The sequence below is a fragment of the Indicator indicator genome, chromosome 35 (assembly GCF_027791375.1).
Source record: "Indicator indicator isolate 239-I01 chromosome 35, UM_Iind_1.1, whole genome shotgun sequence".
Lineage (NCBI taxonomy): Eukaryota > Metazoa > Chordata > Aves > Piciformes > Indicatoridae > Indicator > Indicator indicator.
The window spans coordinates 6,562,985-6,589,805 of NC_072044.1; the positions used below are offsets into that span (position 1 = coordinate 6,562,985).

Below are 26,821 nucleotides of genomic sequence, written 5' to 3' on the forward strand. Positions count from 1 at the left end.
GATGGTTCTCTGATCTCCCAGCCTGGCTCCTGGGGGAGCCCAGCCTGGCTGGAGGGAATGTGAATAACAGAGAGCAAAGAGTGGGAGCCCAGCAAGGCAGAAGCCTCCTGCACAGCTCAGTACCTGCAGTGCCAGGATGTAAATGTTGTGCCCAACCTCCCGGGGGGACACCTCAGCATTCTCACACTCCTCCTCCTGCAGGTAAGCCTTCTTGATGACATCCACCTGGAAGGCAGAGAGGGACAGTGACGACCTCTCCTTCTCCTTGCCTCGTTCTCCTCCCCTGACCACGAAAGGCTCTGGCAAATCCATTGGGCAGGGATGGTGGTGAGCAGCAGTGTGGTAGATGAGCTGGTGATGGGATTTGCACCAGGACTTGCAGACAGAAGAGGTCCAGCAGTGGGCTGGAGGGGCCTGGGGGCTCACTGGAGGAGTTTCCCATCAGCCCTTACCAGCTCCTGCGGGCGCAGGCTGATGAGGATCCTCTCAGCGTTCTCACTGTCATGCCTGCTCTCCATGAGGGCCAAGAGCAGCTTGGAGGCATTGTCCTGGGGAGGAGAAGTCCTTGTTGAGGGGAGCTGCCCCCTGCTGCCACCCATGGCTTTGGAGTGGGCAGAAACCCCTCTATGCCCTGGTGAGCTGCAACTCCCCTGTGCTAGAGGCACCTCAGCCTCACAGGGTGGAGCTGCAGCAGCTCTGCCCCACCAAGCCCACACCTGAGGGGCTGAGATGTGCACAGCAGAGCCCAGGTCCACGCCAGCAGCCCACACAGTGCCACACAGAGCCCCAGCCCAGGGCTCTCCTCACCTTCAGCTGCAGGACCAGGTCCATGCGGTACTTGCAGAGAGGGCTGATGTCGTTCAGGATGAGGGCAGTGATGATGTCAATCCCATTGGACTCGTGGGTCACGATGCAGCTCTGGGGGGGGAAGTGCAATGTGTGACCCCCACAGTGCTGCCAGGCCTCTCAGCTTCAGCCTCCAACCCAGCACAGGTCCAGAACAGTGCCCTGACCCCATAAGCTCTGGTCCCCTCCTCTCCCTGGAGAGGACACCACTGGCACCACTGCATTGTTCAGCCTCCATCTGCCCCACCACACTGCTGCCAACCAGCAGCTCCTAACCCATGCAGCATCCCCAGCCACCCTGGCATCCTCTGCTGCCTGTGTCCTGCTCCTCCTCACACCCTGACACCAAAAGCTGACCCTGTCCCTGCTGCTTTTACATGTTCCCCCCCAAATCCTCCCTTGGGCATCCTTGCCCCACTCCAGACCTGCAGGGACCCCCCGCTCCGACCTGGTTCTCATGGCAGGGTCCTTGGCAGTACTCGGTCAGGGTCTCCAGGGTCTGGGTGATGAGGGCCACGTTGTATTCATTGATGTAGAGCCCCAGCAGCCCCAGGCCCCCCGTGGTGCTCCCACACATGATGTCCAGGAACTGCAGGGTCTCACACACCAGGTTGTAGTTGGTTTTGTTGTTCTGGCACCGCAGGAAGTTCTGAGGAGCAAAGGCTGCAGTTATGGGGCTGAGCAGCATCACTCTGGGGGGTGTCAGTCCTGAGCCTCCTTCCACACCCCCACCTTCCAACTGCAATTCAAGGGAGAGTTGGGCTTGGGCCACCCCTGTGACCTACAGAGCTCAGAGATCAGCACTCAGCTGCAGGGACACAGTCATGTTCCTTCCACCACACCAAAAGTTATCCCTAAGAATGGTGCCAGGGCCTCAAGGGGCACCAGGGGAGGCTCAGGTTGGATACTGGGAAAATTTCCTTCACTGCAAGGGCCATGGGGCACTGGGCCAGCCCTGCCCAGTGGGCTGGAGGTGTTTGGATGAGGTGCTGAGGGCCATGCTCTGACGGCTGTGTACGGGAGGTATAAGGTTGGACTAAGGTTGGGCTAAGGTTGGACTCAGTGTTCCTGAGCTCTTTTCCAAGCAGGTGATTCTGTGATTTGCAGATGGGGAAACTGAGGCACAGAGCTGCTGGAGCAGCAGCTTTTGGGACCAGCTTGGGACAGAGCCCAGCCTGCCCACAGGGCCTCTGTGCCCTGCCCCCGAGCCTGGCAGCCCCAGCACGAACCTGCAGGTCACGGTTGTGGTTCTCACAGAGCAGCTGCAGGAAGCGCAGGATGGGCTCCATGATCAGCACCGTCACCCCCATCTCGCTGGTCTGGCTCTGCTCCCCGGGGTCGTGCCCCTTCCGGAAGCCCACGGCCATGGGGCACCGCGTGGGGGTGCCTGGCAGCAGGAAGGGGTCCCCTCGCCCTAGGGAGCAGCCAGAGTCTGTCACCATCGGGCTGCATACAGGGACAGGCCCGGGGGGCCCAGGGGCTGCAGCCACCTACCCTTGGTGCCAGGGTCGGGCTCCTCCTTGTCCTCCCGAGGCTTGTTGCCGATGTCACTCATGTTCACCGACACTGTGGACTTGGTCTCCTGCTGTGCCTTCTTCATGCGGTCGTGGAGCACTTTGAAGAACTTCTCTGACTTCTTGTCGCTCGTCATGAGGTTGTAGAAGGATTTCTGGCAGGAGGGAGAACACTGCTCGAGTCTCCACCATGGGCTCCACACCATCCCTGCTTGGCCCTCCCATTTGGTGGCCTCCAGCACTCAAGACCTCGTCTGAGAGAAGCTGGTGGGCAGGTTTCTATCCTTGCATTTCCAGGGGGGTTGTCTCTCCCCTGGCAACGTTGCTCTCCTCTGCCCTAAGCAGGGTCAGGGACAGAGCAAGCAGCGACTGCAGCAGTTCCAGGCTGGGCTGTGCCTGTCCCTGACCGACCAGTCACCACCCAAAAGCTGCAGCCCAGAGCCACTTTAGCAGAACCTGGCAGGGGGCATCAGCAGTGCTCCAGAAACCACCTCCAGCCACCTGCCCCTTCCATAGCTCCCAGCACAGCTGGAGGAAAACTCAACACCAGGCAGATTCCTGTGGCTCCTCCTCTGGGCAGCCAAGTGCAGCCCAACTGCTGCTCAGGGACCAGCCCAGGGCCATTCCTCCCAGTGCACACATCAAACCAGGGCTGCCCAGGTGCCCTGGCACAGGTGCCCAGCACTCAGCTGGGGCTCAGCACCTGGATCTCAGTGTTGCCTCCGTCCAGCAGGCGGATGGCCAGCAGGATGCTCTCCTGGAAGATCTTCTCGTTCTTGGTGTTCATGATGAGGTCAGCCACCAGCTTGGTGGCTCCTTCCCGGTCCAGCCGGCACTGGACAGCAGCAATCGCAGACCAGTCCTGGTCCTGGCCTGCGTGAGAGGGCATGAACAGTGCAGCAGTATGGGCACAGCTGCATCTCTGCCAGGGGCACCTCACTCCCATCCCCTCACCTCCTCAGATCCTTCACCCCTGTGGAGGTGGGGCCATGGTGGCCAGCTACAGGCTGGATCCCACCACAGCTCAGGAGCTGGAAAGTTGGTATGTGGGGGGGTGTGAGGAGTGCAGAGAGACAAGAGAGGTGCAGGAGAGGGACACTCACCTGCCCCAGCAGCATCCACGATCTCCCCCTTGGAGCTGGACTTCTTGTTCTGCAGGTAGTTGTTGAGAAGCATCTTCCGCAGCAGGTTGCCCTGCCAAGGCAAACAAACATCACCAGTGCCCCAGTGTCAGTGGGGAGGGAGGGAGGGCACTGTCAGCCTGGGTGATGAGGGGCAGGGCTGGGGATGGTGCCATGGGGCTGTGGTGCTCACCCTCTCGCCATATCTGTTCCTCTTCACCAGCATCTGCTGCAGTGTCCTCAGCACCTTGATGCAGAGCTTCTCCTCTGTCTCCATCAGGTCCTTAGTGTGCTGCACCAGCCTGGCACAGCAGAGCCACCATCACACACAGCCAGGAAGGAACCATCCTCATCATCCCCCAGGCTGCAGGCCCCCAGCCCCTGCAGCAGCCCCCAGGCGGAGCCCCTCACTTGCACAGGAAGCCTCCACTCTCGCAGCGCTGGAAGGCCTCCGTCCCCTCCATGAAGAGCAGCTCTGGCCGGTGCAGGACATCCACCAGCACCGACAGCTCAGCCTCCACCAGCGGCTTCAGGCGATCCTCCAGGGCGCTGATGATGTCCTGCAGTCACAGCACACTGCCTCAGGGCCACCAGCAGGGCAGAAGGACCCCCGGGGCCTTCCTGCTGTCCACCTGTGCCACCGCTGCCCCCTGCCCCGTACCTGCAGCTTCTCTATGATGTTTTTGTAGTCCCACTGGTTGGGGGTGGTGGAGACTCGGGGGAAGCTCCGAGTGGCTGTCTTGTAGCTGGAGGTGTTCCTGGGCACAGTGCTGCTGGAGCTGCTGTTGAGCAGGGAGCTGATGTGGGCATCCAGGTCCATGGGCAGCGCGATGGAGCGGCTCTTGGCTGCGGGACAGGGGGCTGGGGTTGGGGACGGCCATGGCACAGCCTGCCTCACCAGCTGGGCACTACCAACTGCCCCGGGCTGGGCACCCCTTCACCAGCCCTTCATTGGCACCAGAGAAGATCTGGGTTACATCCAGGCTAGGGAGGGGCTGAGTCTTTCCATCCACTCCTTCCCACTCAGTGCACCACTGCCCATGGCCTGCCCAGCCCAGCCTGGGATGGGAAGAGGAAGCAGCTCCAGATTTAGGGTTGGGAAAGCCCATCCGGGAGTCACTGTCAGCACCCTGCCTGCAGCTGGAGGGAACTCCCCACCCAGATCCGACCAGAGCAATCCTTTCCACAGGGTGACTCAGTGATAACAGCCCTCAGCCTGGCTCAGGCTCAGGCTCAGGCAAAGTCCTGCCCAGGGAAAACCACCATCAATGCTGCCTTTGTTTCCAGATCCTTCACCAGCAGGGACACGTCAGGGATCTCCCCACCAAGCCCAGGTTTCAGCTTCCCCCAGGCCACCCTGCTCACGCCTGCAGCTGGAGCTCCAAGAAAGCTCATCCTGGAGCCAAACCTCCCTGTTCCCAGCCAGCAGCTTCTCCCAGGGGCACCCTGCCAAGCCCCACAGGGGGATGGTGGCTCTGGCTCACTGCTGGAGCAGCCAAGGGTGGGAGGCTTCATCCTCCTGGTCAGTGGGGAGCAGGAGGTGACCCTGGCAGGGTTCCTTACCGACCATGGCCAGCGTCCGGATGCAGGCTTCCACCGAGCTCTTGTGCTGCTGCTGCAGCCAGGGGCACTCCAGCAGCCTCATGGTGGACTGCAGGAGCTGCACCACGATGGTCTGGTGGGTCTGAGGGAGACAGCAGGTAGCCTGCATCAGCAGGGGCTGTACCTGGCCCCGATGCTGGGGGGCTGAGGGAGCCCAGGCAGGGGCTGTGCCTAGCCCAGGTGCTGGGGGCTGAGGGAGCCCAGGCAGGGGCTGTGCCTAGCCCAGGTGCTGGGGGAGCCCAGGCAGGTGCTGTGCAGACCTGCAGGGAGGTGCTGTTCTCAGAGAAGGGGGAGCTGAAGAAGGCGCTGATGGTGTCCAGCACCACGCTCAGGACATACTTCTCCAGTGCCGCATCCGGCAGCCTCTTCTCACGCTTCTTGCACATCTGTGGGGGCAAGCAGGCAGCTGCTGGCACCTGCAGCCTGGCAGCCTGCTGCTGGCACCTCGCTGAGCCAAAGGATGTGGCAGAGCTCCCTGGGTCTGTGCTGGAAGGCTGTGGCTGCCACACAACTCTGCAGTGCTTGGGTCCTGTTCCTGGCTCCCCAGGCAGCCTCCGTGGCACTGACCTGTCCCCAAGCACAGCCACGGCTGCTGTGCCCCTTCCTGCCAGCCCTCCCCACGCACCAGGGCCATGTCCAGAGTGAAGTTCTCAAAGAGAGTCCAGATGTGGTTGCTGGTGTAGATCTCCTTCATCTCCACCTCTGTGTCCACGTAGCAGTGGTTGACAAAGTTCACATAGGCCATCTTCACCTGCCGGGGAAGGGGGTGTGGACCTCAGGTGCTGCCAGGAGAAGGCAATCAGAGCAAAGCCCCTGGCACTGCCCTGGGCACCCCATACCTCGGTGATGCAGTCCTCGTGTGTCACCACCCGCACCACATCCTCCAGGGGCAGCAGGGAGGTGCACTTGATCTCGGTGTAGACGTTCTTGCCCTCGGCACAGGCAGCCAGCAGGTCCACCAGCGAGATGTGGTACATCAGGGGACTGTTCTCCTCCACCCCATCCCTGGCTGCTGTCATCATCTCCAGCAGGGTGGCCAGGGAAGCTTTGTCGTTGTAGAAAACCACCACATCGTCCCCAGCGTTAGTGAGCTGCAGGGAAGGGGCAGTGCTCAGCACTCTGGAGAAGGAGGGTCAGGAACCTTGCAGGAGTGGTGTGGAAGGCAGCAGGGGGCAGCAGCTGGGGAATGGTGGAAGGGCACTGCCTGAGCAAAGCAGGGCATCAAAAATCACATCCTGTGGGACTCCAAAGGGGCTATGGGATCTTGGCCCTTGCATTAGCACCAGGCTTGGTTGGACTCCATGATCTCAGAGGCCTTTTCCAGCCAAAACAAAACTATGATTCGGGTCCTGCAGATCCTTCCTGCCCCAGGGAGAAGCCATCAGGGCTTGGAAGGCTTTTCCGCAAGGGAGAAGCCAACCACGCATGTGCCGGCAGCCATGCCCCCTGCACCCTGTGCCAGTGCCGTAGGGGCTGGGGGCAGAGCTGCTCACCTCGGTCATGATCATGTCCTGGCACTTCTTGACGTACTTGCCCTCGGCTTTGATGATGGTGTGCAGGAAGTCGAGGTACTGGACGTGGCGGCCATGGGTGGCCACGCAGTGGATGAAGTGCTGCGGCACCGCCTCACTGATCTCCGAGCACAGCTGGTAGTTGTTCAGGAAGATGTGCTGCATGGTCTCGGCCTCCAGCAGCTGTGGGGCCAGGGAGGCACAGTCAGCCTGGGGGGCTGTGAGGGGCAGCCTCCCCTCCTGCCCTTGCCCCTCCTCCCCCAGGCTCTCCCCGCTGGTATCTCTTGCTCTGAGCCCCAGGGGTGGGGCTGAAGTCCCTCCCTGTGCTGCTGCCTGCCGCCACCCCTCGGTCCCCTCTCCTTACCCCCGGGGTCAGGAAGAGGTTGAGGTGTTTGTGCAGCAGGGCCTGGTTTTCCTGATTGCCAGCACAGAACTTCTGCAGGAACTGGTGAGTGAATTTCAGGATCTCCATCATCTTGGCATCGCCCTGAGGATGAGCAGAGAGGAGAAGCCCTCAGCGTGGTGGGGAGCAGCAGCAGGGCGATGCCCCTCCTGCCCTGCCCTGCCCAGCTGCAGGACTCTGCCATGCAGGGAGGTGCTGACATTCCTTGCCCCTTGCCCTGGGCACTGCAGGAGCACTGAGCCCTGCCCACTTACCTTCTCGTAAGGAATCTGCAGCAGGTCCAGCATCACTTTGTGTGCGTCCATGTTCTTCAGCAGCCGCTGCTGCTTCTTGCGCACTTGCTCCCCAACCCCACACATCTTGTTCAGCCTCTCCAGGATCTGGGGGCAGAAGGACCATGCCAGAGGGCAACTGAGCCTGGGAGCCCACCAGGGTGGCCACCAGCACTGGGGGCTTGCTTGCAGTCCAGGTGTTCCCTCCATCAACCCAGGTGCTCCCTGCATTGCTTGCAGACCTCAGCACCCTCCTCAGAACCCTCCTGGCAGTGCCATGCAGAGATGGCTCATACCCATCACCAACCCTCCCAACTCCAGCCCACACAGTGCCAGGCTCCCCCACAAGCCCTGGGGACAGAACAGGGCTCCTCCTGGTGCTGAGCTGGAAGGAACCAGCCCTGGCATGGACTCATTTCTATGGAACCACAGGAGAGTTGGGAAATCCCCCTCCCTGAGTTCAGCCCTTCCCTTCTGGCTGGTGCCCCTGTGCCAACCCAGGCTGAGGGACAGCACTGGGGGTGGCTTCAGGAGCAGGCTTGGGGGCAGGATCTGGTCTCACTTACCCCCTTGACTATCTGATAGTTCTCACTGCTCTTCTCTCCCTGAGCAATGACTTCTTCATCAGCAGCATGCTGCAAGGGGACAGGAACAGCACCAGGCTCCCACTGCACCTCTCCAAAGCCTGGAGATATTTCTGCAGCCTGCAGGACTTTCCCTGACCCTCCTCTTCCAGGGAGGTAGCGCATGGCCCATGGAGAGGTGCTAGGTTCTGGACTGAAGCCAGTTGCACCTCTGCTCCCCAATCCTCTCCCAGCCCAGAGTCCTGCTCAGGGCTCTTACCTCTTTCTTCTCTTTCTTGTTGCCCTCCACTGCATTGTCCCCTTTGCTGCTGCCCTTCTTGTCCACCCACAGCTCTGATTTCTCCACCATGGTGCGCAGCTTGTCCAGCTCTGACTTGATCACTTTGTAGTTCTCCACATCCTGGGCTGAGATCAGAAGCTGAACCTGCAGTGACATTCCCAGGGGTTCCCAGTCTGGGGGCACGATCCCCACTCCGCTCCTCTCCCAGGTCCCCCAAGGAAATCCGAGCAACCTGGGACCCAACCAGGCAAGTCCAGAGCCACATCCCAGCAGGGTTACCTGCTTGAAGGTGTGCAGGACCTCGTGCCTCTGGCTGAAGTGCTTGAAGAGGAGCTGCAGGGAGCCGGAGATGAGCGGGGGGTAGTCGTGCATGGTCAGGTGGATCAGCACCCGCAGGAACATCCTCCCGCCCTCGTCGTCCACCTCCAGCATGCTGCTGCTCTTCCTGCGGCCGGGACAAAGCCACGCTCAGTCCCCCGAGGGGCTGATGGGGACAGCTGGCCTCTAGAGCTTCATCTTCCTCATCACCTGCAGCTTTCAGCCTCAGCAGCGTGGCCAGGAGAGGAGGAGCCCCATGGCCAAGCTGGCAATGCGGCGGAGCGGGCAGGGACTCACCCCACGCCGAACATGGCCTCTGCCTGCTCCCCGATGCGCTCCAGGTTCATGGCTGCGGCTGCAGGGGGAGGAAGGGGAGGTGAAAGGGGTGGCCAGTGTGGGCCCTGGGCATCAGCACAACCTGCCCAGCTTCCTGAGGCCTGCCCTGAGCATCCACAGAGTCAGGATCACAGATTGCACTGGGCTGGAGGGACATCTTGTCCAATCCCCCTCCAGCCAGCAGGGACACCCCCAACCTGAGCATCAAGTTTGGCCTCAAGTGGAGCCTCAACCACACCTCTGGGCAAGCTGTCCCAGTATCTCTCACTGGATGCTGGACAGCTCATCCCATCTGCACCACCTCCAACCCCTGCCCAGCTCCCTGCCAGCACCAGCAGTAGCTGCAGAGCTGCTGGAACGGTCACCTTCACCACCTCTGTGTCCCCAGCCTGGGGGGTGTGCAGAGCTGGAGGAGCAGCAGGAGCAAAGGGGAAGAGTTACTTGTGGAGTCAAAGGCTGGAGCTGTCCCATCAGCTGCACTGTCCTGCATGGGGTAGACCTCCACAAACTCCTTCTTGAAGACTGAGAGCAGGTAGGAGATCCTGTAGTCCAGTCTCACGTTCAGGATGAACTGGCAGCAGCAAAGAAGCACAAAGCCCAGGTGAGTGCCCCCTCCCCCTGCCAGCTGCCTCCTTGTACCAGAAACCCATAGCTCCCCCACCCCCCAGCCCCACACTGCTCCCCCCTCCCCACGAGCTCCAACCTGCAAGATCTCCAGGATCTTCAGCTTGGTCTCCATCACCACAATGTTCTCATTCTCAATGCTCCTCCCTCTGTCGACTTGCTCAGGGGCAGTGCCAGTGCTGAGGCTGGGGGCACTGAAGATGGATTGCTTCCTGCTCAGCACCATGGTGGACATCATCTGCCCCACACCCTGGATGGACCTCCGCACGTTCTTCCCTACAGACAGCCACAGGGGGCAGAGTCAGTGCAGGGGGAAGGGAGGTGGCTGAGGACCACTGAAGGACTCCCTTAGCCTGGGCCGTGCCAGCTGTCGAGCAGAGGAGGAAGAGGAGGAGGAGGGTTTGGCCATTTCTCTGCCACAGCCAAGGGCTCAGCATCTGGTTTCCTCTCCCACTGACAGAAGGACAGGACACAGTCTCAAGCTGTGCCAGGGGAGCTTTAGGCTGATGTTAAGGAGAAAATCTTCCCAGAGAGATTGGCCACTGGGATGTGCTGCCCAGGGAGGTGGTGGAGTCACCATCCCTGGAAGTGTTTAAAATAAGACTGGATGAGGCACTCAGTGCCATGGGTTAGCTGATTAGATGGTGTTGGGTGGGAGGTTGGACTTGATGATCTCGAAGGTCTTTTCCAACCTGCTCAGTCCTGTGATCTCCCTGCCTCCTGCTGCAGAGCCAGCCAAAGCCTCCCTGCCAGCCAACCACTGCCTCGTCTGCTCGCAGCCCAAACTGGCAAGCACTGGGCAGAGCCTTCCTGCTGGTGGGGCAGGGACCCACCTGCCATCTCGTCACTGTAGACTGCCTGCACCATCAGCTGGGGGTTCTGCACGCAGTCGATGATGCCCAGCAGCGTCCGTGTCAGGCGCAGCAGCTCGCTGAAGCTGTAGAAGCCGAAGTAGATGAGGTTGTGGGCAAGGCTGACAACCTGGGGAGGGACAGGGCAGCTCCAGACCTTGTTGTGCTCCACGACACGCAGGATGAACGGGCAGGGGGCACAGGGGTGCAACCAGGGGCAGCCGGTGCCAGGGGCAGGACTCACCTCAAAGGTGAGTTTGTTCTTCTCCTCGTTGGCAAAGGGCACGGCCTCGCTCACCACGTTGTTCAGGTAGTCCTCCACGAACTCCATGGTGCTGGCAAATTTGTTCTTCTTGTCGTCACGGGAGGTGTTGAGGTTGGAATCATAGCTGCCAGGGACGATAGTGGTGCTGAGCTCGGTGGTGCTCCACACACCCAGCCTGGAAGGGGCACTGCCCAGGCAGCTGCTGAGCCAGCAGAGCCATGACTGCCCTGGAGCCCACTTCCTTCTGAAGGCTGGCACCCACCAAAGCCATTCCCCAAATGCCCCCTCCCAGTTCCTGCTAAAGGCAAGGCAGCCCCTAGACGAGGTGGCATCTGCCACCCCCAGCTGCTGCTACACCTCAAAGCCAGGGCAGCCCCAGGGCCTCACTCTTTGATGGTGATGGCTGTGGGGATCTCTGTCCAGAGCCGGGCAAACTTCACAGGCATCACCAGCTCCTGGGGGTCCCTGTCCACGTGCACGTGCAGCATGAGGTGGCAGAAGGATGCCCGGAGGTCGAAGGGCAGCATCTCGTCTGCCATGCAGAGGAAGATCAGGTCCACACCCAGCTGCTGGGAGATCTCCTTGATGGCTAAGTACTGGCGGTCCAGACACATGCGGGCAAAGAGCTTCAGCTGGTACCTGCCCAGGGATGAGGGGGAGAGGGAGTGAGGCCAGGCAACCTTCACACCCTCCTGAGGAGAGAGGATGCCCCAGGCCGGTCACCTGTAGTAGCTGAGGATGTTCTCATCGTGGGCATTGCCTGCCCGCGCCTCCTGTGCTAGCTGCCGGATGCTCTTCTCGTGGTGGTCGTTGTTCTTGTCCGTCCAGGTGAGCCAGACCTCCTCCTCCGAGTACTCGATGCTGAGGTACTCGTGGCTCTGGGACATCTCCTTCACTGGCCTCAGCCTGGGGCACACCAGGGGCAAAGCTGGGGACGGTGCCCGTGGGGAGTGGCACTGGGGACACTGCGGGAGCTGGCGGAAGGCAGGAGCCAGGCAGCAGCCCGGGGTGGTGGTGGCAGCCTGCTGCCCCTGGCACTGGCTCTGTGCCCCTGGCACTCACTCTGTCTTGATGAGGATGTCGCTGTTCCTGGGGTCCAGTACACACTTGCAGATCAACTCCTGGGTGACAGGGATGGCAATGTGGTTGGACACACACAGGTCCGAGAGGTAGTCCAGAAACCTGCACAGCAGAAACAGCTCCTTGTGAAGAGAGGGACCGAGGGGGCTCTCCTCACCTGTGCCCCAGGCCCCACGCCCTCCCCACAGGGACCCCCGCCCCCTGGGCACGCACCGTGGCTCGCGGTTCTTGCGCACCAGGCTGACGAAGGTCTCCACCTCGGTCTTGGTGATGTGCTTCTCCAGCAGCTTGCGGTTGTTGTGCAGCAGTGCCGTGATGGTGTCCTCGGCCAGGATGTCGTAGCCGATCTGGGACTGCATCATGCCGAACTGCTTGGCGATGTGCTCCTGGGGTGGGCATGCAGCTGGTGAGTGCTGCAGGGCTGCTGCCGGCGTCCCGTAGCCTCCCCCTGCCCCTCCCAGACCTTGGCCGCCCCCCAGAGGCCTGGCAACAGGGGGTGGGATGGGATGGGGTGCGATAGGGTGGGGCGGGGCGGGGCCACTGCCCATGCACCTGGTTCTTGCGGTAGTCCTCCTGGGAGTGGCGCAGGACGCGGTAGCAGAGCCGGAACATGTACTGGTAGGGAGCATTCTTCTGGTCTGACAGCTCCTCCAGGCGCACCAGGGGCCCCTCCCCACCCTTGTCCTTGAAAGGGGCTTTCAGGATCCCAAAGATCTGCCCAAAAGCAGAGATGGTCACTGCTGTGTCCCCCTCCACACCATCACCCCACGTGTGGCTGGACACTGGCCACGCTTGCCAGGAGGCCTTGGTGCATCTCTGGGGCAGGAGCTACAGACCAGCCACGCCTTTTCCATAGGGATTTCCAGATCCCTGCCCTCCAGCACAGCCCTGGGCAGAGCAGGACACATCCACAGGAGCTCAGATGCAGGAGCACAGAGCCACTGACCTGCTTCAGGATGTTCTGCTCCCGCATCAGCTTCTGCCGCTCGCGGTTGGGTTTGGTTACCACAATGTCCAGCACGTTCTGGCCGTTGTTGGCAACGTCGCTGACGAAGAAGACCAAATCCTCCAGCAGCTGGATCACAAACCTGCACAGGGTCACAGGGGAGGACACTCCAGACAGAGCTTCTCTTTGCCCATCCCATGCAGCCCACCCAGACTCAGGTCCTGGCATATTGTGGAGGAGAACCACGAGCCCAGGCTCAGGGCTCAGGACCCTGCCAGGGAAGCTGCTGGAGGTTAATGGCTGCCATGGGGCAGGAGCTGTGACAGCCCCCATGGCTCCTGAGGAAACTCTCCGTGCCAGGGTCAGCACCAGGGGCTTTGCTTTGAACCACGTTGGGGCTTTGGCACCAACCACCTCTGCCCCCTCAGTCACCTCCATGGGGCCCATGTGGGGCAGCTGGCAGGGCGGAAGCAGCTTGCTCTGTCCCGTGGGGATCTGTGTTTGCTCAGGAAGCACCAAGAACCCACCCAGCTAAAAATAACCCCGTGACTAACCCTGCTGCCCCTGCCCTGGGGCCAGCTCCCAGCCCCTCGAGTATTTTTCTAGCAGCAAAGGAGGGGCTGGAGCAGCCATGGCCTTATCTGGTTTCCTCGCCAGGCTGCCGGGAGCAGCAGGGGTGGGTTTAGGTTGTGGGTAGAAAAACAAGACAGGGCTGGCACCCAGAACCAGGCAGGGCCTCATCCTGCAGCCATGCTGCAAAGCCCTTGGAGGAACCCAACGTGGCCTCATGTCCCAGAGAGTGTCTGCAGACATCCAAACCCTGCCTGGCCCTGTTCCTGGGTGACCTGCCCTGGATGACCCTGCCTGGGCAGGGAGCTTGGACTTGGATGATCTCCAGAGGTCCCTTCCAGCCCCTGCCACACTGTGATGCTGTGGGCTTACCTCCGGTCATTCTGGCTGAGGAAACCTTCGTTCATCTTCTCCACCACACTGGCCAGCATTGAGCTGGCATCGTTGGCAAAGTCCAGGTCCCGGATCTCGGACACGGGCACGGAGACGATGGCAAAGGCTTCTTTGTCTTCCTTGGTGGGGCATGTGCCCAGCTGGGGAGCAATGGGGAAGCAGCATCACACAGACAGGGCAATGCTAGGCACGTCCCCAGCACCTGCCACCAACCCAGGGACCCAGGTCATGCCCATCAGAAGGGCCAGACTGGGCACCAGGCTCCTGGGGTGGGCCCTAGGTGTTACTGGGGTGGTCTCTAGGCTCCTGGTGGGGGGGGCCTAGGCTGGTGTCCATCCACCGCCTTGCACTGCCAGGGCACTTTGGTCTCAGGGTGAAGGCTGGGTGCTGGGTGGGAAGGGGGTGCTGGAGCAGGGCCGTACCATCAGGCGGATGGGTCTCTCCTCGTCGATGTCGATGGGCACATTGGTGCTCTGGATCCAGGTGTTGGTGCAGAGGTGACGCAGCCTCACATAGGAGTTCCTGCCAACAGCAGGGTCCTGGTGAGCAATCCCAGCAGGGGCACCCCCAGCACACAGCAGGGGCACCCCCAGCACCGCCCCTGCAGGAGCAGACTTGCCAAAGCTCCACAGCACACAGCTGAGCCTCCCTGCTTCATCCCAGCCCCTCCCTTACCCCTCCCCACACCAATACCTGAAGGGGGCTGCAAGAAAGCTGGGGAAGGATTTCTGACAAGGGCTGGGAGTGACAGGAGGAGGGGGAATGGATTGAAACTAGAGCAGGGAAGATTTAGATTGGGCATTAGATTTAGATTGAGCATTAGGAAGAAGCTCTTTAGTACGAGGCTGGTGAGACACTGGAAGGGGCTGCCCAGAGATGCTGTGGATGCCTCCTCCTGGAGGTGTTCAGGGCCAGGCTGGATGAAGTTTTGAGCAGCCTGGGCTGGTGGGAGGTGTTCCCCCTACCGTGGCACGAAGGAGTCTGTCTTCTGCAGCGTGGTGGGGTCCAGCTCGAAGAGGGAGGCGATGTCATTGCCGTGGGGCACGGCCACCAGCCGGTACTTGATCTTCTCCCCTGTGTTCCGGCGGCTGGCACGGCTGCTGCCCCCCTGTGCCAGGAAAGCAGCTGTGAGCCTGGCGTGGGGCACCCACAGAGCCCAACCTCCCTGAGCACAGGGCCTGGGAGGGCACAGCAGCAGCCACGCTCACAGCAGAAGCTTTGGCTCGGACCCTGCGCTGAGCCTGGCAGTGCGGAGATGCTTGAGAGGCTGCAAGAGCACAAGCAGGGCATGAGGCACCTGAGCTAGGAGGACAGCCCTGCTCCAGACCTCACCAAGAGAAAAAAACACAACCTCCAACTCCAAATCTCTTCTACCAGCACTTCCCCGCGGCCTGGGGATCCAGCATGCAGCAGGACCCCTCCAGCAGATTCTGGCAGGGTCCTCTGGCAAGGAGGACACAGGGAGGCTGCTCTGCAGGGCACAGGGATGTGCTGCTGGGCAGCAGGACAGCCTCGGGTCACAACCTTGGCACCGAGCAGGATCCGGTGGCACAGCATGGGAGGGCACTGTCCTGGGGTGGGCTCTGCTCTGGGGCATTTCCCTGCTCTCAGCAGTGGTGCAGAGCTGGCGTGGGCGCAGGCAGTGGCAGCAGCGTTCCTGCCAGCGAGGCTGCACACAGCTCACCGTGGGCACTGCTTTGGGCTCAGCCACGTCTCCTTTATAACTTGGGTTTTCCTGAAAAGTTAAAGAGGGAGATGAGAGACAGCTGCAGCCCTCCCCCTCAGCCCCTCCAGAACCCTGGGCACGGGGAGGTTGTCTCTGTTCCTGCCTTCCTCAGCGCAGCACCTAACAAACAGCACCTGAGAGGAGGTTGGAGTGAGGGGAGTGGGGGGTGTCAGTCACTACTAACAGGTGATAGAAGGAGAGGAAATGGCCTGAAATTGTGCCAGGGCAAGGTTAGGTTGCAGACAAGGGAAAAATTCTCTGCTGCAAGAGTGGTCAGAGATTGGCACAGGCTGCTCAGGGAGGTGGTGGAGTCCCCATCCCTGGATGTGTTCCAGAAACCTGTGGCCATGGCACCTGGGGCAATGGTTTGGTGGCCATGGTGGGGTTGGGTTGATGTTGGACTGGGTGACTTCAGAGGGGTTTCCCAAGCCAAACCATTCTGTGATTCTGTCACAGAGAGAAGAAACTGCCCAGCTGGGGCTGGAGGGCATGACCCATAACCAGCAGCATGGAGCAGGACGGAGTGAGCCTGGGAGCAGGGGCTCTGGTGCAGTGAGAGGAGCTCTTGCTGCAACTCCCTGCAGGCCCTAGGCTGAGGTCTCAGTGAGCCACACAAGCTGGGCAGCACCAGATAGGCACCATTCTGTGACCTTCTTTCCTCTTCAGATGTCATCTGAGTGTCTTTTGGTTGAAAGCAGCCATTTCAGGGCCCCAGTATTTGCTCTTTTCCATCCTGCAGGGGTGGAAGGAGCCCTGGGGGCTGCTTTTGGTTGTCTTCTCCAGCTAGGGAGCACCTTTGGCACATGGTGCACCAAAATGCTCCCTAGTACATGCCTGCTCCCCTGGCAGCAGGTGTAACAATGTCTTTCCCTTGGTCCTGATAGATCACTAGTATCACAGAAAGCTGTGGTGGCCTCTTTGTGCCAATCTTGAGCTGCCCTTAAATGGCAGTAAAAAAAAAATTGGCAACTGATGGTTCCAGTCCCAGATTTTGCCCACACGCTCCCTAGACAACGACAGCCCTGGATGCTGCTGCAGAGCAGAGGATGAGGATGGGCAAAGGCTGATCAGGACAAGTTAAACACAGCAGGAGGAGTTCTCTCCCACTTCCATCATTCCAGGAGGTGTTGGTGCAGCCACCTGGCCTGGATTGAGCACAGAGGACAACCCCAGGCACCAACTCCCACTGCCGTGGGCCAGGAGAGGAGGGAGCTGGGACATGGATTTTGGACAAGTGGTCCAAATAGGAGGGGGGAATTCCGGGGGAAGGCCAAAGGGTGGTGATGGTCACAGCCCCAGGGCCACTGCCTCTGAGCTGAGAAGCGACCAGGGCAGGATGGCTCCAAAAGCAAACTGGAGCAAGGCCAGAGGCAATGCCCAGCATTGCCTCCCTGGCTAAGGGCTGGAGGGCACTGTCTTTGCAAGGGATGGCACCAGCCTCTAGGAGGAGGTCTCTGTGCCCCTCTGCTCACCCCTTACCTCTGCTGCCAGGTAGTTGCCCGTGGCAAGGTGCTTGAAGCGGTACAAACCGTTCCAGTGCCCGGCGCCCCCGCGGCAGGGGTCGTGGTGCACAACCTGGGAGAGCAGAGGAGAGCTCAGCTGGTGGCATGCAGGGGACAGGCACTGGCACAGGCTGCCCAGGGAGGTGCTGGAGTCACCATCAATGGAAGTGCTTAAAAGAGGCAGAGCTGAGGTGCTGAGGGCCATGGCTTAGCTCTGGCCTTGGCTGAGTTAGAGAACGGCTGGGTCGGATGAGCTCAAAGCTCTTTTCCAAGCCAAACAATTCTATGATCCTAGGGTTCCAGCTGCCCCCACCCCAGTGAAAGTGCAGCAGCCTACAGAGGTACCCCAGAAGGCCACAGACACCCACAGCAGCACCCCCCCCGCTCACCTCCACCTCCCACAGGGCATTGGAGCTGGTGGCTGAGGTTGCCGACTGCCTGAGGGTAGTGCGGAGGAAGACATGGAGCCTGCCCTTGTACTCATCACAGGTGAGAAACTTCTCCTGCTCGGCGTGGAACAGCCTCACCACATCCCCCTGCAGCAGGACACAGTGGTGAGCCCCAGGGAGGTGCTTTTCCTACAGACTGATGTAGCTCTTTCTGCGCCCCCAGCCCTGACTGGGGATGGGATCCCTGCTGCGTGTGGTCCAGAACAGAGCACAGCTCCCAGCTGCAGGAGCAGGACCATGGCAGCCTGAGCATTACAGGGCACCATCAACCTTCCCAGTCCTACCTACCTGAGCTGTGCTAAACCTGCAGCACAAGGGCTCCTCTCATCCCAGGGAAGGGCACTCTGCCCTCCACATGTACTCACGCAGCTCATTGCTCTCTGCTTTCCCTTCCCAGGCTGTACAATGGGTGCAGCCCTGCCTGTTTTACACCCCTGGAGTGGGCAGGAGCTCCTCTCACCAGTGTGTTGCAGGCATTACCACCCCAGGGAGGAGGATGCAGTGGATGTGGGGTGAGTGCAGCTCCTGGGCACCAGGGTCTGTAAGCTCCTAATAATCAATCCCCATCCAGCTGCTTCCTGGAGGATCCAAGCCCCAAACAATAGCTCTGTAGGGAAAGTTCCTTTTCCAGGCAGCACCCAGCCCTGCTGCACTGCTGAAGAGCCACAGATTGTCCTCCCAGCCAGAAGGCACTGCTGGCACTACCTGTGCCTGGGAATGTCCTCCAGGGCCCAGGGCATACAGTGAGGTGCAGGGGAATTTCATCACCCCCTGGCTACATGGACACTAAAAATAGCCAACTCCAGCCTGCTCTGGAGCTCTCCAAGTGATGAATTCTCATAGAAATTAAGGTCCTCAAGGCAGGATCTGTTTCCTCTGCCCTTGTCACACAGCCAAATGGCTGCTCACACGTCCTACCCCTGCAAGTGACTAGGGACAGGTCCCCAGAGCCCACTGTGGCGGGCGACCGGTGGTGGCTGAACCTCCTTCCTTACCCCCTTCAGCACTTCCTCCATGTGGTCACAGAACTGCATGAAGAGGTTGATTTTCCAGCTGGTGTTACAATTGACTGAGTTCACCTAAGGAGCAAGGGAGTGAGGTCATGGCCCCTGGGACAAGGAAAGAAAAGAGAGGAAAACAAAAAAAAAAAAAAAAGAAAGAAAGGGAGAAAAGAAGGGGGGGGAAAGGGAGGAAAGAAGGGGGGGGAAAGGGAGGAAAGAAGGGGGGGGAAAGGGAGGAAAGAAGGGGGGGGAAAGGGAGGAAAGAAGGGGGGGGAAAGGGAGGAAAGAAGGGGGGGGAAAGGGAGGAAAGAAGGGGGGGGAAAGGGAGGAAAGAAGGGGGGGGAAAGGGAGGAAAGAAGGGGGGGGAAAGGGAGGAAAGAAGGGGGGGGAAAGGGAGGAAAGAAGGGGGGGGAAAGGGAGGAAAGAAGGGGGGGGAAAGGGAGGAAAGAAGGGGGGGAAAGGGAGGAAAGAAGGGGGGGGAAAGGGAGGAAAGAAGGGGGGGGAAAGGGAGGAAAGAAGGGGGGGGAAAGGGAGGAAAGAAGGGGGGGGAAAGGGAGGAAAGAAGGGGGGGGAAAGGGAGGAAAGAAGGGGGGGGAAAGGGAGGAAAGAAGGGGGGGAAAGGGAGGAAAGAAGGGGGGGGAAAGGGAGGAAAGAAGGGGGGGAAGGGAGGAAAGAAGGGGGGGGGAAGGGAGGAAGGAAAGGGGGGGGGAAGGGAGGAAGGAAAGAGGGGGGGAAGGGAGGAAGGAAAGAGGGGGGGAAGGGAGGAAGGAAAGAGGGGGGGAAGGGAGGAAGGAAAGAGGGGGGGAAGGGAGGAAGGAAAGAGGGGGGGAAGGGAGGAAGGAAAGAGGGGGGGAAGGGAGGAAGGAAAGAAGGGGGGGAAGGGAGGAAGGAAAGAAGGGGGGGAAGGGAGGAAGGAAAGAAGGGGGGGAAGGAAGGAAGGAAAGAAGGGGGGGAAGGAAGGAAGGAAAGAAGGGGGGGAAGGGAGGAAGGAAGAAGGGGGGAAGGGAGGAAGGGAAGGGGGGGAAGGGAGGAAGGAAGAGGGGGGGAAGGGTAGGATGGGGGAAGGGGGGAAGGTGATGGGGGTAGGTGGAAGGAAGGGGGGAGGGAGGAAGGATGGGGGGGAAGGGGGATGGTTGTAGGGGGGATGGGAGGTAGAAGGGGGGGTAGGGAGGAAGGTTAGTTGGGGGGGTTGGGTGGTTGGAGATGGGGGGATGGGAGGTTGGTATGGGGGGGTTGGGGTAGGTTTGTAGGAGGGGTTGGGAGGAGGTATGATGGGGGGTAGGGAGGTGGATGAAGGGGGGTAGGATGGTTGGATGTAGGGGGGTTAGGGAGGTTGGTTGATGGGGGGTAGGGGGTTGGTTTGTGGGGGTGGTGGGTGGGGGGGTGGTGGTTGGGTGGGTGGGGTGGGGTGTGGGGTGGGGGTGTGGGGGTGTGGTGGGGGTTGGTGGTGGGTGTGGGGGTGGGTTGGTGGGTGGGGTGGGGGGTGGGTGTGGGGTGTGGGGGTGGGTGTGGGGGGGTGGTGTGGGTGGGTTGGGGGGTGGGGGTGGGTGGGGGTGGGTGGTGGTGGGGGGGTTGGTGGGGGGTGGGGTGGGTGGGGTTGGTGGGTGTGGGTGGGGGTGGGGTGGGGTGGGTGGGGTGGGGGTTGGTGGGGGGGTGGGGGTGGGTGGTGGGGGTTGGGGGTGGGTGGGTGGGGGGGGTGGTGGGGGGTGGGGGTGGTGTGGGGGTGGGGTGGGTGGGTGGGGTGGGGGGTGGGGGGTGTGGGGTGGGGGTGGTGGTGTGGGGGGTGGTGGGGGTGTGGGTGGGGTGGGTGGTTGTGGGTGGGGGTGGGTGTTGGTGGGGGGGGTGGTGGTTGTGGGGGGGTGGGGGTGTTGGTGGGGGGTGGGGTTGGTTGTGGGGGTGGTGGTGGTGTGGGGGGGTGGGGTGGTTTGTGGGGGTGGTGTGGGTTGGTGTGGGGGTGGTTGGGTGGGGTTGGTGGGGTTGGGTGTTGGTGGGGGTGGTTGGTGTGGGTGGGGGTTGTGGTTGGGTGTGGGGGGTGGTTGGGGTGTGGGTGGGTGGGTGGTTGGTGGGGTTGTGGGGGGTTGGGGGTGGTTGGTTGGGGTGGGGGGTGTTGGTGGTGGGGTGGGTGTGGTGGGTTGTGGGGGGGTTGTGGTGGGGTGGGGTGGGTGGGGGTTGTGGTGGGTTGGTGGGGGGTGTTGGTGGGTGGTGGGTGGGGGGGGTGTGGGTGGTGGTTGTGGGGGGTGTTGTGGTGTGGGGTGGTTGGTGGTTGTTGGGGGGTTGGTTGGTGGTTGTGGGGTTGGGTGGTTGGTTTGTTGGGGTTGGTTGTTGTTTGTTGGGGTAGGTTGGTGGTTTGTTGGGGGGTTGGTTGTTGGTTTTTGGGTTGGTTGTTGTTTTGTTGGGTTGTGTTGTTTGTTGGGGGGGTTGGGTTGGTTTTGGTTGGGGGGTTGGTTGGTTTGTTGGGGGTTTTGGTTTGTTGGGGTTGGTTGTTTGTTGGGGGTTTTGTTTTGGGGTGGTTGTTGGATTTGGGGGTTGGTTGGTTTGATGGGTGTTGGTTGGTTTGATGGGGGTGTTGTTTGTTGGGGTTGGTTGTTTGTTGGGGGTAGTAAGTTTTATGGGGGTTGGTGGTTTGTTGGGGGTGGTTGGTTTGTTGGGGGGGTTGGTTGGTTTTTGTAGGGGGTTGGTTGGTTTGTTGGGGGTTGTTGGTTGTTGGGGGGTTGGTAGGATGTATAGGGGGGTAAGGAGGAAAGAAGGGGGTAAAGGTGGAAAGAAGGGGGGAAAGGATGGAGGGTAAGAAGCAGCAGCAGCCGAGCTGGCGGCGGCAGCAGCCCCCCAGCGGTACCTCCTTGCAGCCGGCGTTGTCGGCCAGCTCGTAGCTGCTGGCGTGCAGCGGCTGCCCGGCGTTGACAGGGTTCAGGATCACTTTGTCCCCCACCACCACCTGCGGAGCAAAGCGGCACAGGAGGGATCGAGGGTGAGCGCCGGCAGCGGGCAGGAGCCCGGCGTGGGCAGGCAGTACCCTGCCGCTCCCCGCACGGCTTCCTAGGGGAGCTTCGGGGCCCCAGGCTCACGTTGTCTCCGTTGCTCCTCAGCTTCCAGAAGGGCTGGATGAAGAGCCAGGAGCCCTCGTTGCCGGTGGCGTCCAGCGTCACCCTCATGGCATTCTTCTCCAGCAGCGCCGGCAGACGCTTGTTCACCGTCAGGTACTTGTTGCTCTTCATGTGCAGGAGCTGCAGAGGTGAACACTGCTGGGACACTGCAGTTGTCCAGGCAGGTCCTGGATGGCCCCTGGTCAGGCTGGATGAGGCCCTGAGCAACCCGATCCAGTGGGAGGTGTCCCTCCCCAAAAAGGGTCTTGGAGCTGGATGATCATTAAGGTCCTTTCCAACCCAACCTGTTCTGTGATAGCTGTAGCAGAACAGCCCCCTGAGGTCCCCAGGGCTGGTCACATCTAGGGGTGACCCCAGGAGCTGCCTGACTCACTGGATTTGTGCCTCCCCCCAGACCCACTGGGGAGCAGAAGGCAGGGCAGGCTGAGCCACGCACCTGGATGACGCTGCCGTACTTCACCACGTCCCCATGCACCTTCTTGTTCTCTGTCTCGTTCTGCTTCTGCTCCATCTGGGCTGCATGCTGAGTGATGAACAGAGAGGAGCTCAGTGCAGCAGCCTCAGAGGGCCTACCTCAGCTAGGAGGAGGAGGATGGCCCAGGCTGGGATGCAGCCTCATGCCAGCCTCACTCCAGAAGGACATTGAGGATCTGGAGCAGGTGCAGAGAAAGGCAATGAAGCTGGGGAAGGGTCTGGAGAACAGAGCTGGTGTGGAGCAGCTGAGGGACCTGGGGAAGAGGAGGCTGAGGGGAGACCTCATTGCTCTCTACAGCGCCCTGCAAGGAGGCTGGGGTGAGGGGGGGGTTGGTGCCAGGAGCCCCTGGCACCACCAAGACTGAACAGCCAAAGCTGCAGTGCTGACAGTGCCAGAGACAGCAGCAGGCCCAGACCTGCTGCAGATGCAACAGGATGAGTCCCACCAGCCAAGATGCCCCAAGAGTGAATTGCTCAGCACCACCTGCAGCCCCTCTCTCCAAAACCACAGAAATTTTCCATGTGGTGGCTCTGGCAGTGCAGCGATGCTGACAGACAGGGAGCAAGGCAGGGACTTGCTGCAGCAGCTGATCCGCCTGGGAACGGCGAGGCTGCGCTGACAGCCCTGGCGCCAGCCTGGGCAGTGCCAGCCCAGGCAGTGCCAGCCCAGTGTGCCCCCACAGCTGGAATGGGAGGGATGCAGCTAGGAGAACACCTACCTTCACCCACCTTCCACTTGAGAGAAGAAGGAACTGGGAAATGCAGCTGGAATAACAGCTGTGCAGTGGGAAGCTGGGAGCAGATGGTCCATGAGTGCCCAAGCAGGTGCCAGCAGGGCTTTGAGAACACCTGATATGGAATCCTTTGGGTTGGCAAAGCTCATCCAGCCCAACCATTCTCTAACTCTACCAAGGCTGGGGCTAAACCCTGGCCCTCAGTACCACAGCTCTGAGGCTTTGAAACCCCTTCAGGGATGGGGATTCAGTCACCTCCCTGGGCAGCCTGTGCCAGGCTTGGAGAACCCTTTCAGGGAAGAAGTTTCTTCTAATACCTAACCTAAACCTCTCCTGGTGCAACCTGAGGCCATTTCCTCTCACCCTATCACTTGTTCCTGGGGAGAAGAGGCTGCAAACCCTTCACTCTTTTGAAGGCTGCCACCACTCATGGACTCTCTGTCCCCACACAGCTCCAGCTGCCACCCAGGGACAGGAGCCTTGTGGTGGTGGTGGCTGCTGGCATCAAGAAAACAAACCTGCTGCCAAGAGATCCTGCACTGGTGCAGAGCTGGGAGTGCAACAACAACCCCATGGAGCAACACAGCTCCAGGAGAGCTCCAGCACTGTGGTGTGCCCTAAATCTGCCTCCACATCTGAGCTCCTCCCTTGCCCAGAGCTGGCTGAGCTGGGGGTGGGAACCAGCTGCCCTGAGCACGCAAGCCCAGGGCTGCTGATGCTCCCAGCCTGTCCCTTGGATGGGGCAGGGTCTGTGCCCATGCCACGGCAGGATGGGCTGTCAGGGATGCACACGGGGGTGGGCAGGTTGGGAGAAGGTTGGGAGACACCAGCAGGGCAGGAGGAAGGCACCAAAGCCTCCTGGCACATCTGGGCTGCCTCTGGCTGCACCCACAGCAGGCAGCTGAGAAAACACTGAGGCTTAAACCTGAGCACAAGCTCAGAATGGCACCAAGGGCACCCTGGCATCAGGGGTGGGCACCTTGGCCAGCAGGGATGGCTGGGCAGGGCTCCTCCACTCACACCCTGGGCTGCTCCTGCTTCAGGGAATGATCTTTGTGGGTTAGAGAAGTTTTCAGCCTGTGGGAAACACTGATAAATCACAGCCTGGAGTCCAGCACCCTGCCAGGATCTGCTCCCTTCCTGCCCAGGCTCCCCCCAGCTCTTGGCTCTGGACCTGAAGCAGCATTTGCCAGAAGGGCAGCACCAGGAGCAGCGGAAGGGAGCAAGGAAGTGACAGAATCTCTTTAAGACAACTCTTGACCAAGGGGCAATCAATCAGGCTCAGAAATGAGCCTCTCTGGCCAGTCCTGGCCAGCACAGCTGTCAGCACTGTGAGTTCCAGCCTAAGCAGAGCAAGAAAATAACTTCCACACACCCACAGCCAGGGATGGCTGAACATGGCAGGAGGCACCACCCCTGCCCCAGCACCTCTGACCCAAGCTGGGGTGCCCTGTCCAGGCAACTGCATCAGACCTTGCTCCCCAGAGTCAGAACTGGGGGATCAGTGGAGCTGGGGCTGAGCTTGCAGCCTGATGTGATGATTTAATGACTCTCTTCTGAGCTTCAGTTTTATGAATCATGCTGGGGGCCCTGCCAGCTGTCTGAGGCCATTATGCAATGTTTAACGTGGGCCCTTTCCAAACCTTGGGAAGGCAGCAGGAGCCTTTCTCTTCCACAGCCCTTTGGAGCAAGTCCTGGCCACAGCAGCTCCCTTCTCCAAGCCAGGCACCCCTGGGTCTCACAGAAAACTCTGCCTGCTCTGCCAGGAGCTCCTCTGCACAAGGAGCACCAGAAGGGCTGAGACACCAAAGGCTGGGCAGGGTGGCAAGGCAGGTAGATGGCACCTCCCACTCCAAAACCAGCACTGCTGCCCTTCCTGCCTGCTCAGTCCCCTGGATCCTTCTCTTCAGGTCTTCCCTGGGACATTTCCCTTGCTCTGAGAGCAGCAAAGCCACCTGTGGTTTCCTGTGCTGTATTCACCCTGACCTGTCACAGCTCCTATCTCACCCCCTCACTAGATGCATGATTAAGAGTTGGCAGCTACAGGAGCCCTTCCTCTAGGAAAGGAGGCTGTGGCTAATGGCCTATGGTGAGGGGAGGATGGGGACAGGAGACAGAAGAGAGACTCTGAGGACAGTAAAGCCCAGGGCAGATCCTGATCTCCATGCAGGCTGTTTGTGGGAGGCAAAATAGAGCAGGACTGACATGGGGAGGTCTGGATGTCATCACCCAACCAAGCCATGGGGGCTGCCCACTCAGGAGGGGATGGTCCCTCTCACCTGGAGCTTCTGCAGCAGCACCACATCTGCAATCTTGTCCTTGTCCTGCTTGGTTTGCTTGGCCTTCCAGTACTGCTTCTGGGCAGAGTAGCGATTCATGGGACACACTTTGAACAGACAGTCTGCGAGGAGAGGAAGGAGAGCTTGAGGCTGCAGCAGTCACACAGTCACCAGTGTGTCCCTAGCAGGGTCAGTATCACCAAGGGGCAGAGAGGATGCTCCTCTGGGAGCTCCTGTCCTGGCTGCATTGCAGATGCTCCTCCTAACGCACAGAGGAGACGTGGCTGGGGCTGGGGTGGGAGACCAGGTCACCCTGTGCTCACTGGTGGATGAGTTTCAAATCAGGGTAAAAGATGAGTCCAGGAGTAACTCCAGCCCTTGGCCTCGTGATCAGAAGCATTCCCACTGGAAACAGACGAGAATTTGGGAAGGAAAACTTCAGGGGGGAGCAAAAGCACTGATGAGGCCCAGCTGCACCAGAGGAGGAGAGGAGCCTGCTGGGAGGGACAGGGGGAAGCCAGCAGGACATAGGACACCAGCAGACATCTCCACACCTCCCTTGCCACCCTGCCTACAGGACAGCCTGAGCCAGTGGCTGTGCCATGGGGATCCCTGGGTGTGCAAACGCTGCTGTCCTCACAGGGAGCCTCAACCACTACTGCTGGAAGCTACCAGCTTCTACAAGCTAGATGTCAACAGCTGCATTTCCAGTCCTAAAAAAAAATGCTTTGGGGACCAGAAGGACCCAGGGTTGCATCCCAGCTCCCCAAACACTTCCAGCAATTCTATGCTCTGCACATGGCTCCCAGGTGGCTGTGGAACAGGAGGTGGAAAACGCAGACAACCAGGTCCAGGCACTGGGAATCACAGAATCCCAGCATGGTGAGGGCTGGAAGGGAGCTCTGGAGATCATCCAGTCCTACCCCCCTGCTGCAGCAAGGGCACCCAGGAGCACAATGGCCAGGGGGGGAATGGAAGCTCTGCAGAGAAGGAGACTCCACAATCTCTCTGGGCAGCCTGCTCCAGGCCTCCAGCACCCTCCCACCAAAGAAGTTTCTCCTCCTGTTCAGATGGAGCCTCCTCGGCTTCAGTTTGTGCCCTTTGCTCCTTGTCCTGTCACTGGGTACCACTGAGAAGAGTCTGGCCCCAGAAACTGAAACATGAGTACAGGTGTCAGGAGACAAGGAGGGAATGGAATGGAATGGAATGGACCCTCAGAGGTCATCTTGTCCAACCTCCTGCAGCCAGGGACACCTCCAACTGGATCAAGTTGTTCAGGGCCACATCAAGTTTGGCCTTGAGTGTCTCCAGGGATGGAGCCTCCACCACCTCCCTGGGCAGCCTGCTCCAGTGTCTCCTCACCCTCACTGTGCAGAACTTCTTCCTGATGTCCAACCTAACTCTGCCCTGCTCTGTTCCAAACCCTTCCCCCTCGTCCTGTCTCCACAAACACTTCTCCCAAACCCTCTCTTGGTGCTGGCAGCCGGACAGGGTGAGGACAGGAAGGGCTCTGCAGCCTGGCTCAGCCCCACGACGGCTGAAAGAGCAGCGCAGAACCCTCTGACACGGAGCAATCACTTCCATCTCTGGCCGCGGGCCCCGGGCCCTGGCACGCAGGTGTTTGTTTACCTGGGAGTGCCGAACAAACAAGCACAGAGCCTGGTTCCCACCGGCGCGGGCTGCTGGGGCCCGGCCAGGTTTCACCTTTCGCTTTATGGCTGTCTGCTAACGGCACAGCCCCGGTGCCGGCTCCGAGCCGCGGCAATGCCTCCTGCCGTCCCGCACCTCCTCCCGGCAGGGATACAGAAACGCTCAGGCCACCTGCAGCACCTCAAATAGCTTTAATTAAATTGCTAATTAGGCTGCAGAAGCACCTGGGAGAGAGTAGAAGCTTGGGAGGGGGCTAAAAAAATCAACGTAGCTATGAAGAAAAGAGGGCTGGGGAGGAGCAGCTGAGGTTGTTCAGCCTGGAGAAGAGGAGGCTGAGGGAGACCTTATTGCTCTCTGCAGCTCCCTGAGAGGAGGCTGCAGTGGGA

The 26,821-nt window shown here is 60.4% G+C and overlaps 1 protein-coding gene across 1 annotated transcript in view; it reads right to left on the reverse strand.

Moving 5' to 3' along the window:
* Window positions 1–26,821, reverse strand: part of ITPR3 (inositol 1,4,5-trisphosphate receptor type 3) — a 44,662-nt gene that overhangs the window by 9,433 nt on the left and 8,408 nt on the right. The window contains exons 3-45 of the mRNA XM_054395839.1: window positions 24,786–24,907; window positions 21,735–21,821; window positions 21,260–21,418; window positions 21,031–21,129; window positions 18,189–18,272; window positions 17,134–17,280; window positions 16,722–16,817; window positions 15,201–15,251; window positions 14,482–14,624; window positions 13,939–14,038; window positions 13,496–13,656; window positions 12,554–12,695; window positions 12,160–12,321; window positions 11,821–11,993; window positions 11,590–11,709; window positions 11,251–11,433; window positions 10,915–11,166; window positions 10,507–10,651; window positions 10,245–10,392; window positions 9,491–9,687; window positions 9,229–9,358; window positions 8,749–8,806; window positions 8,413–8,578; window positions 8,113–8,277; window positions 7,836–7,904; window positions 7,252–7,377; window positions 6,959–7,081; window positions 6,577–6,777; window positions 5,923–6,174; window positions 5,709–5,834; window positions 5,344–5,469; window positions 5,045–5,165; window positions 4,143–4,327; window positions 3,893–4,041; window positions 3,675–3,783; window positions 3,464–3,554; window positions 3,064–3,233; window positions 2,341–2,515; window positions 2,076–2,260; window positions 1,295–1,495; window positions 808–918; window positions 453–548; window positions 124–225 (exon numbers count right to left, since the gene is read on the reverse strand). Of these exons, the coding sequence (XP_054251814.1) occupies window positions 124–225; window positions 453–548; window positions 808–918; window positions 1,295–1,495; window positions 2,076–2,260; window positions 2,341–2,515; window positions 3,064–3,233; window positions 3,464–3,554; window positions 3,675–3,783; window positions 3,893–4,041; window positions 4,143–4,327; window positions 5,045–5,165; window positions 5,344–5,469; window positions 5,709–5,834; window positions 5,923–6,174; window positions 6,577–6,777; window positions 6,959–7,081; window positions 7,252–7,377; window positions 7,836–7,904; window positions 8,113–8,277; window positions 8,413–8,578; window positions 8,749–8,806; window positions 9,229–9,358; window positions 9,491–9,687; window positions 10,245–10,392; window positions 10,507–10,651; window positions 10,915–11,166; window positions 11,251–11,433; window positions 11,590–11,709; window positions 11,821–11,993; window positions 12,160–12,321; window positions 12,554–12,695; window positions 13,496–13,656; window positions 13,939–14,038; window positions 14,482–14,624; window positions 15,201–15,251; window positions 16,722–16,817; window positions 17,134–17,280; window positions 18,189–18,272; window positions 21,031–21,129; window positions 21,260–21,418; window positions 21,735–21,821; window positions 24,786–24,907 (6,008 nt within the window). The remainder of the gene's footprint in view (window positions 1–123; window positions 226–452; window positions 549–807; window positions 919–1,294; window positions 1,496–2,075; window positions 2,261–2,340; window positions 2,516–3,063; window positions 3,234–3,463; window positions 3,555–3,674; window positions 3,784–3,892; window positions 4,042–4,142; window positions 4,328–5,044; window positions 5,166–5,343; window positions 5,470–5,708; window positions 5,835–5,922; window positions 6,175–6,576; window positions 6,778–6,958; window positions 7,082–7,251; window positions 7,378–7,835; window positions 7,905–8,112; window positions 8,278–8,412; window positions 8,579–8,748; window positions 8,807–9,228; window positions 9,359–9,490; window positions 9,688–10,244; window positions 10,393–10,506; window positions 10,652–10,914; window positions 11,167–11,250; window positions 11,434–11,589; window positions 11,710–11,820; window positions 11,994–12,159; window positions 12,322–12,553; window positions 12,696–13,495; window positions 13,657–13,938; window positions 14,039–14,481; window positions 14,625–15,200; window positions 15,252–16,721; window positions 16,818–17,133; window positions 17,281–18,188; window positions 18,273–21,030; window positions 21,130–21,259; window positions 21,419–21,734; window positions 21,822–24,785; window positions 24,908–26,821) is intronic.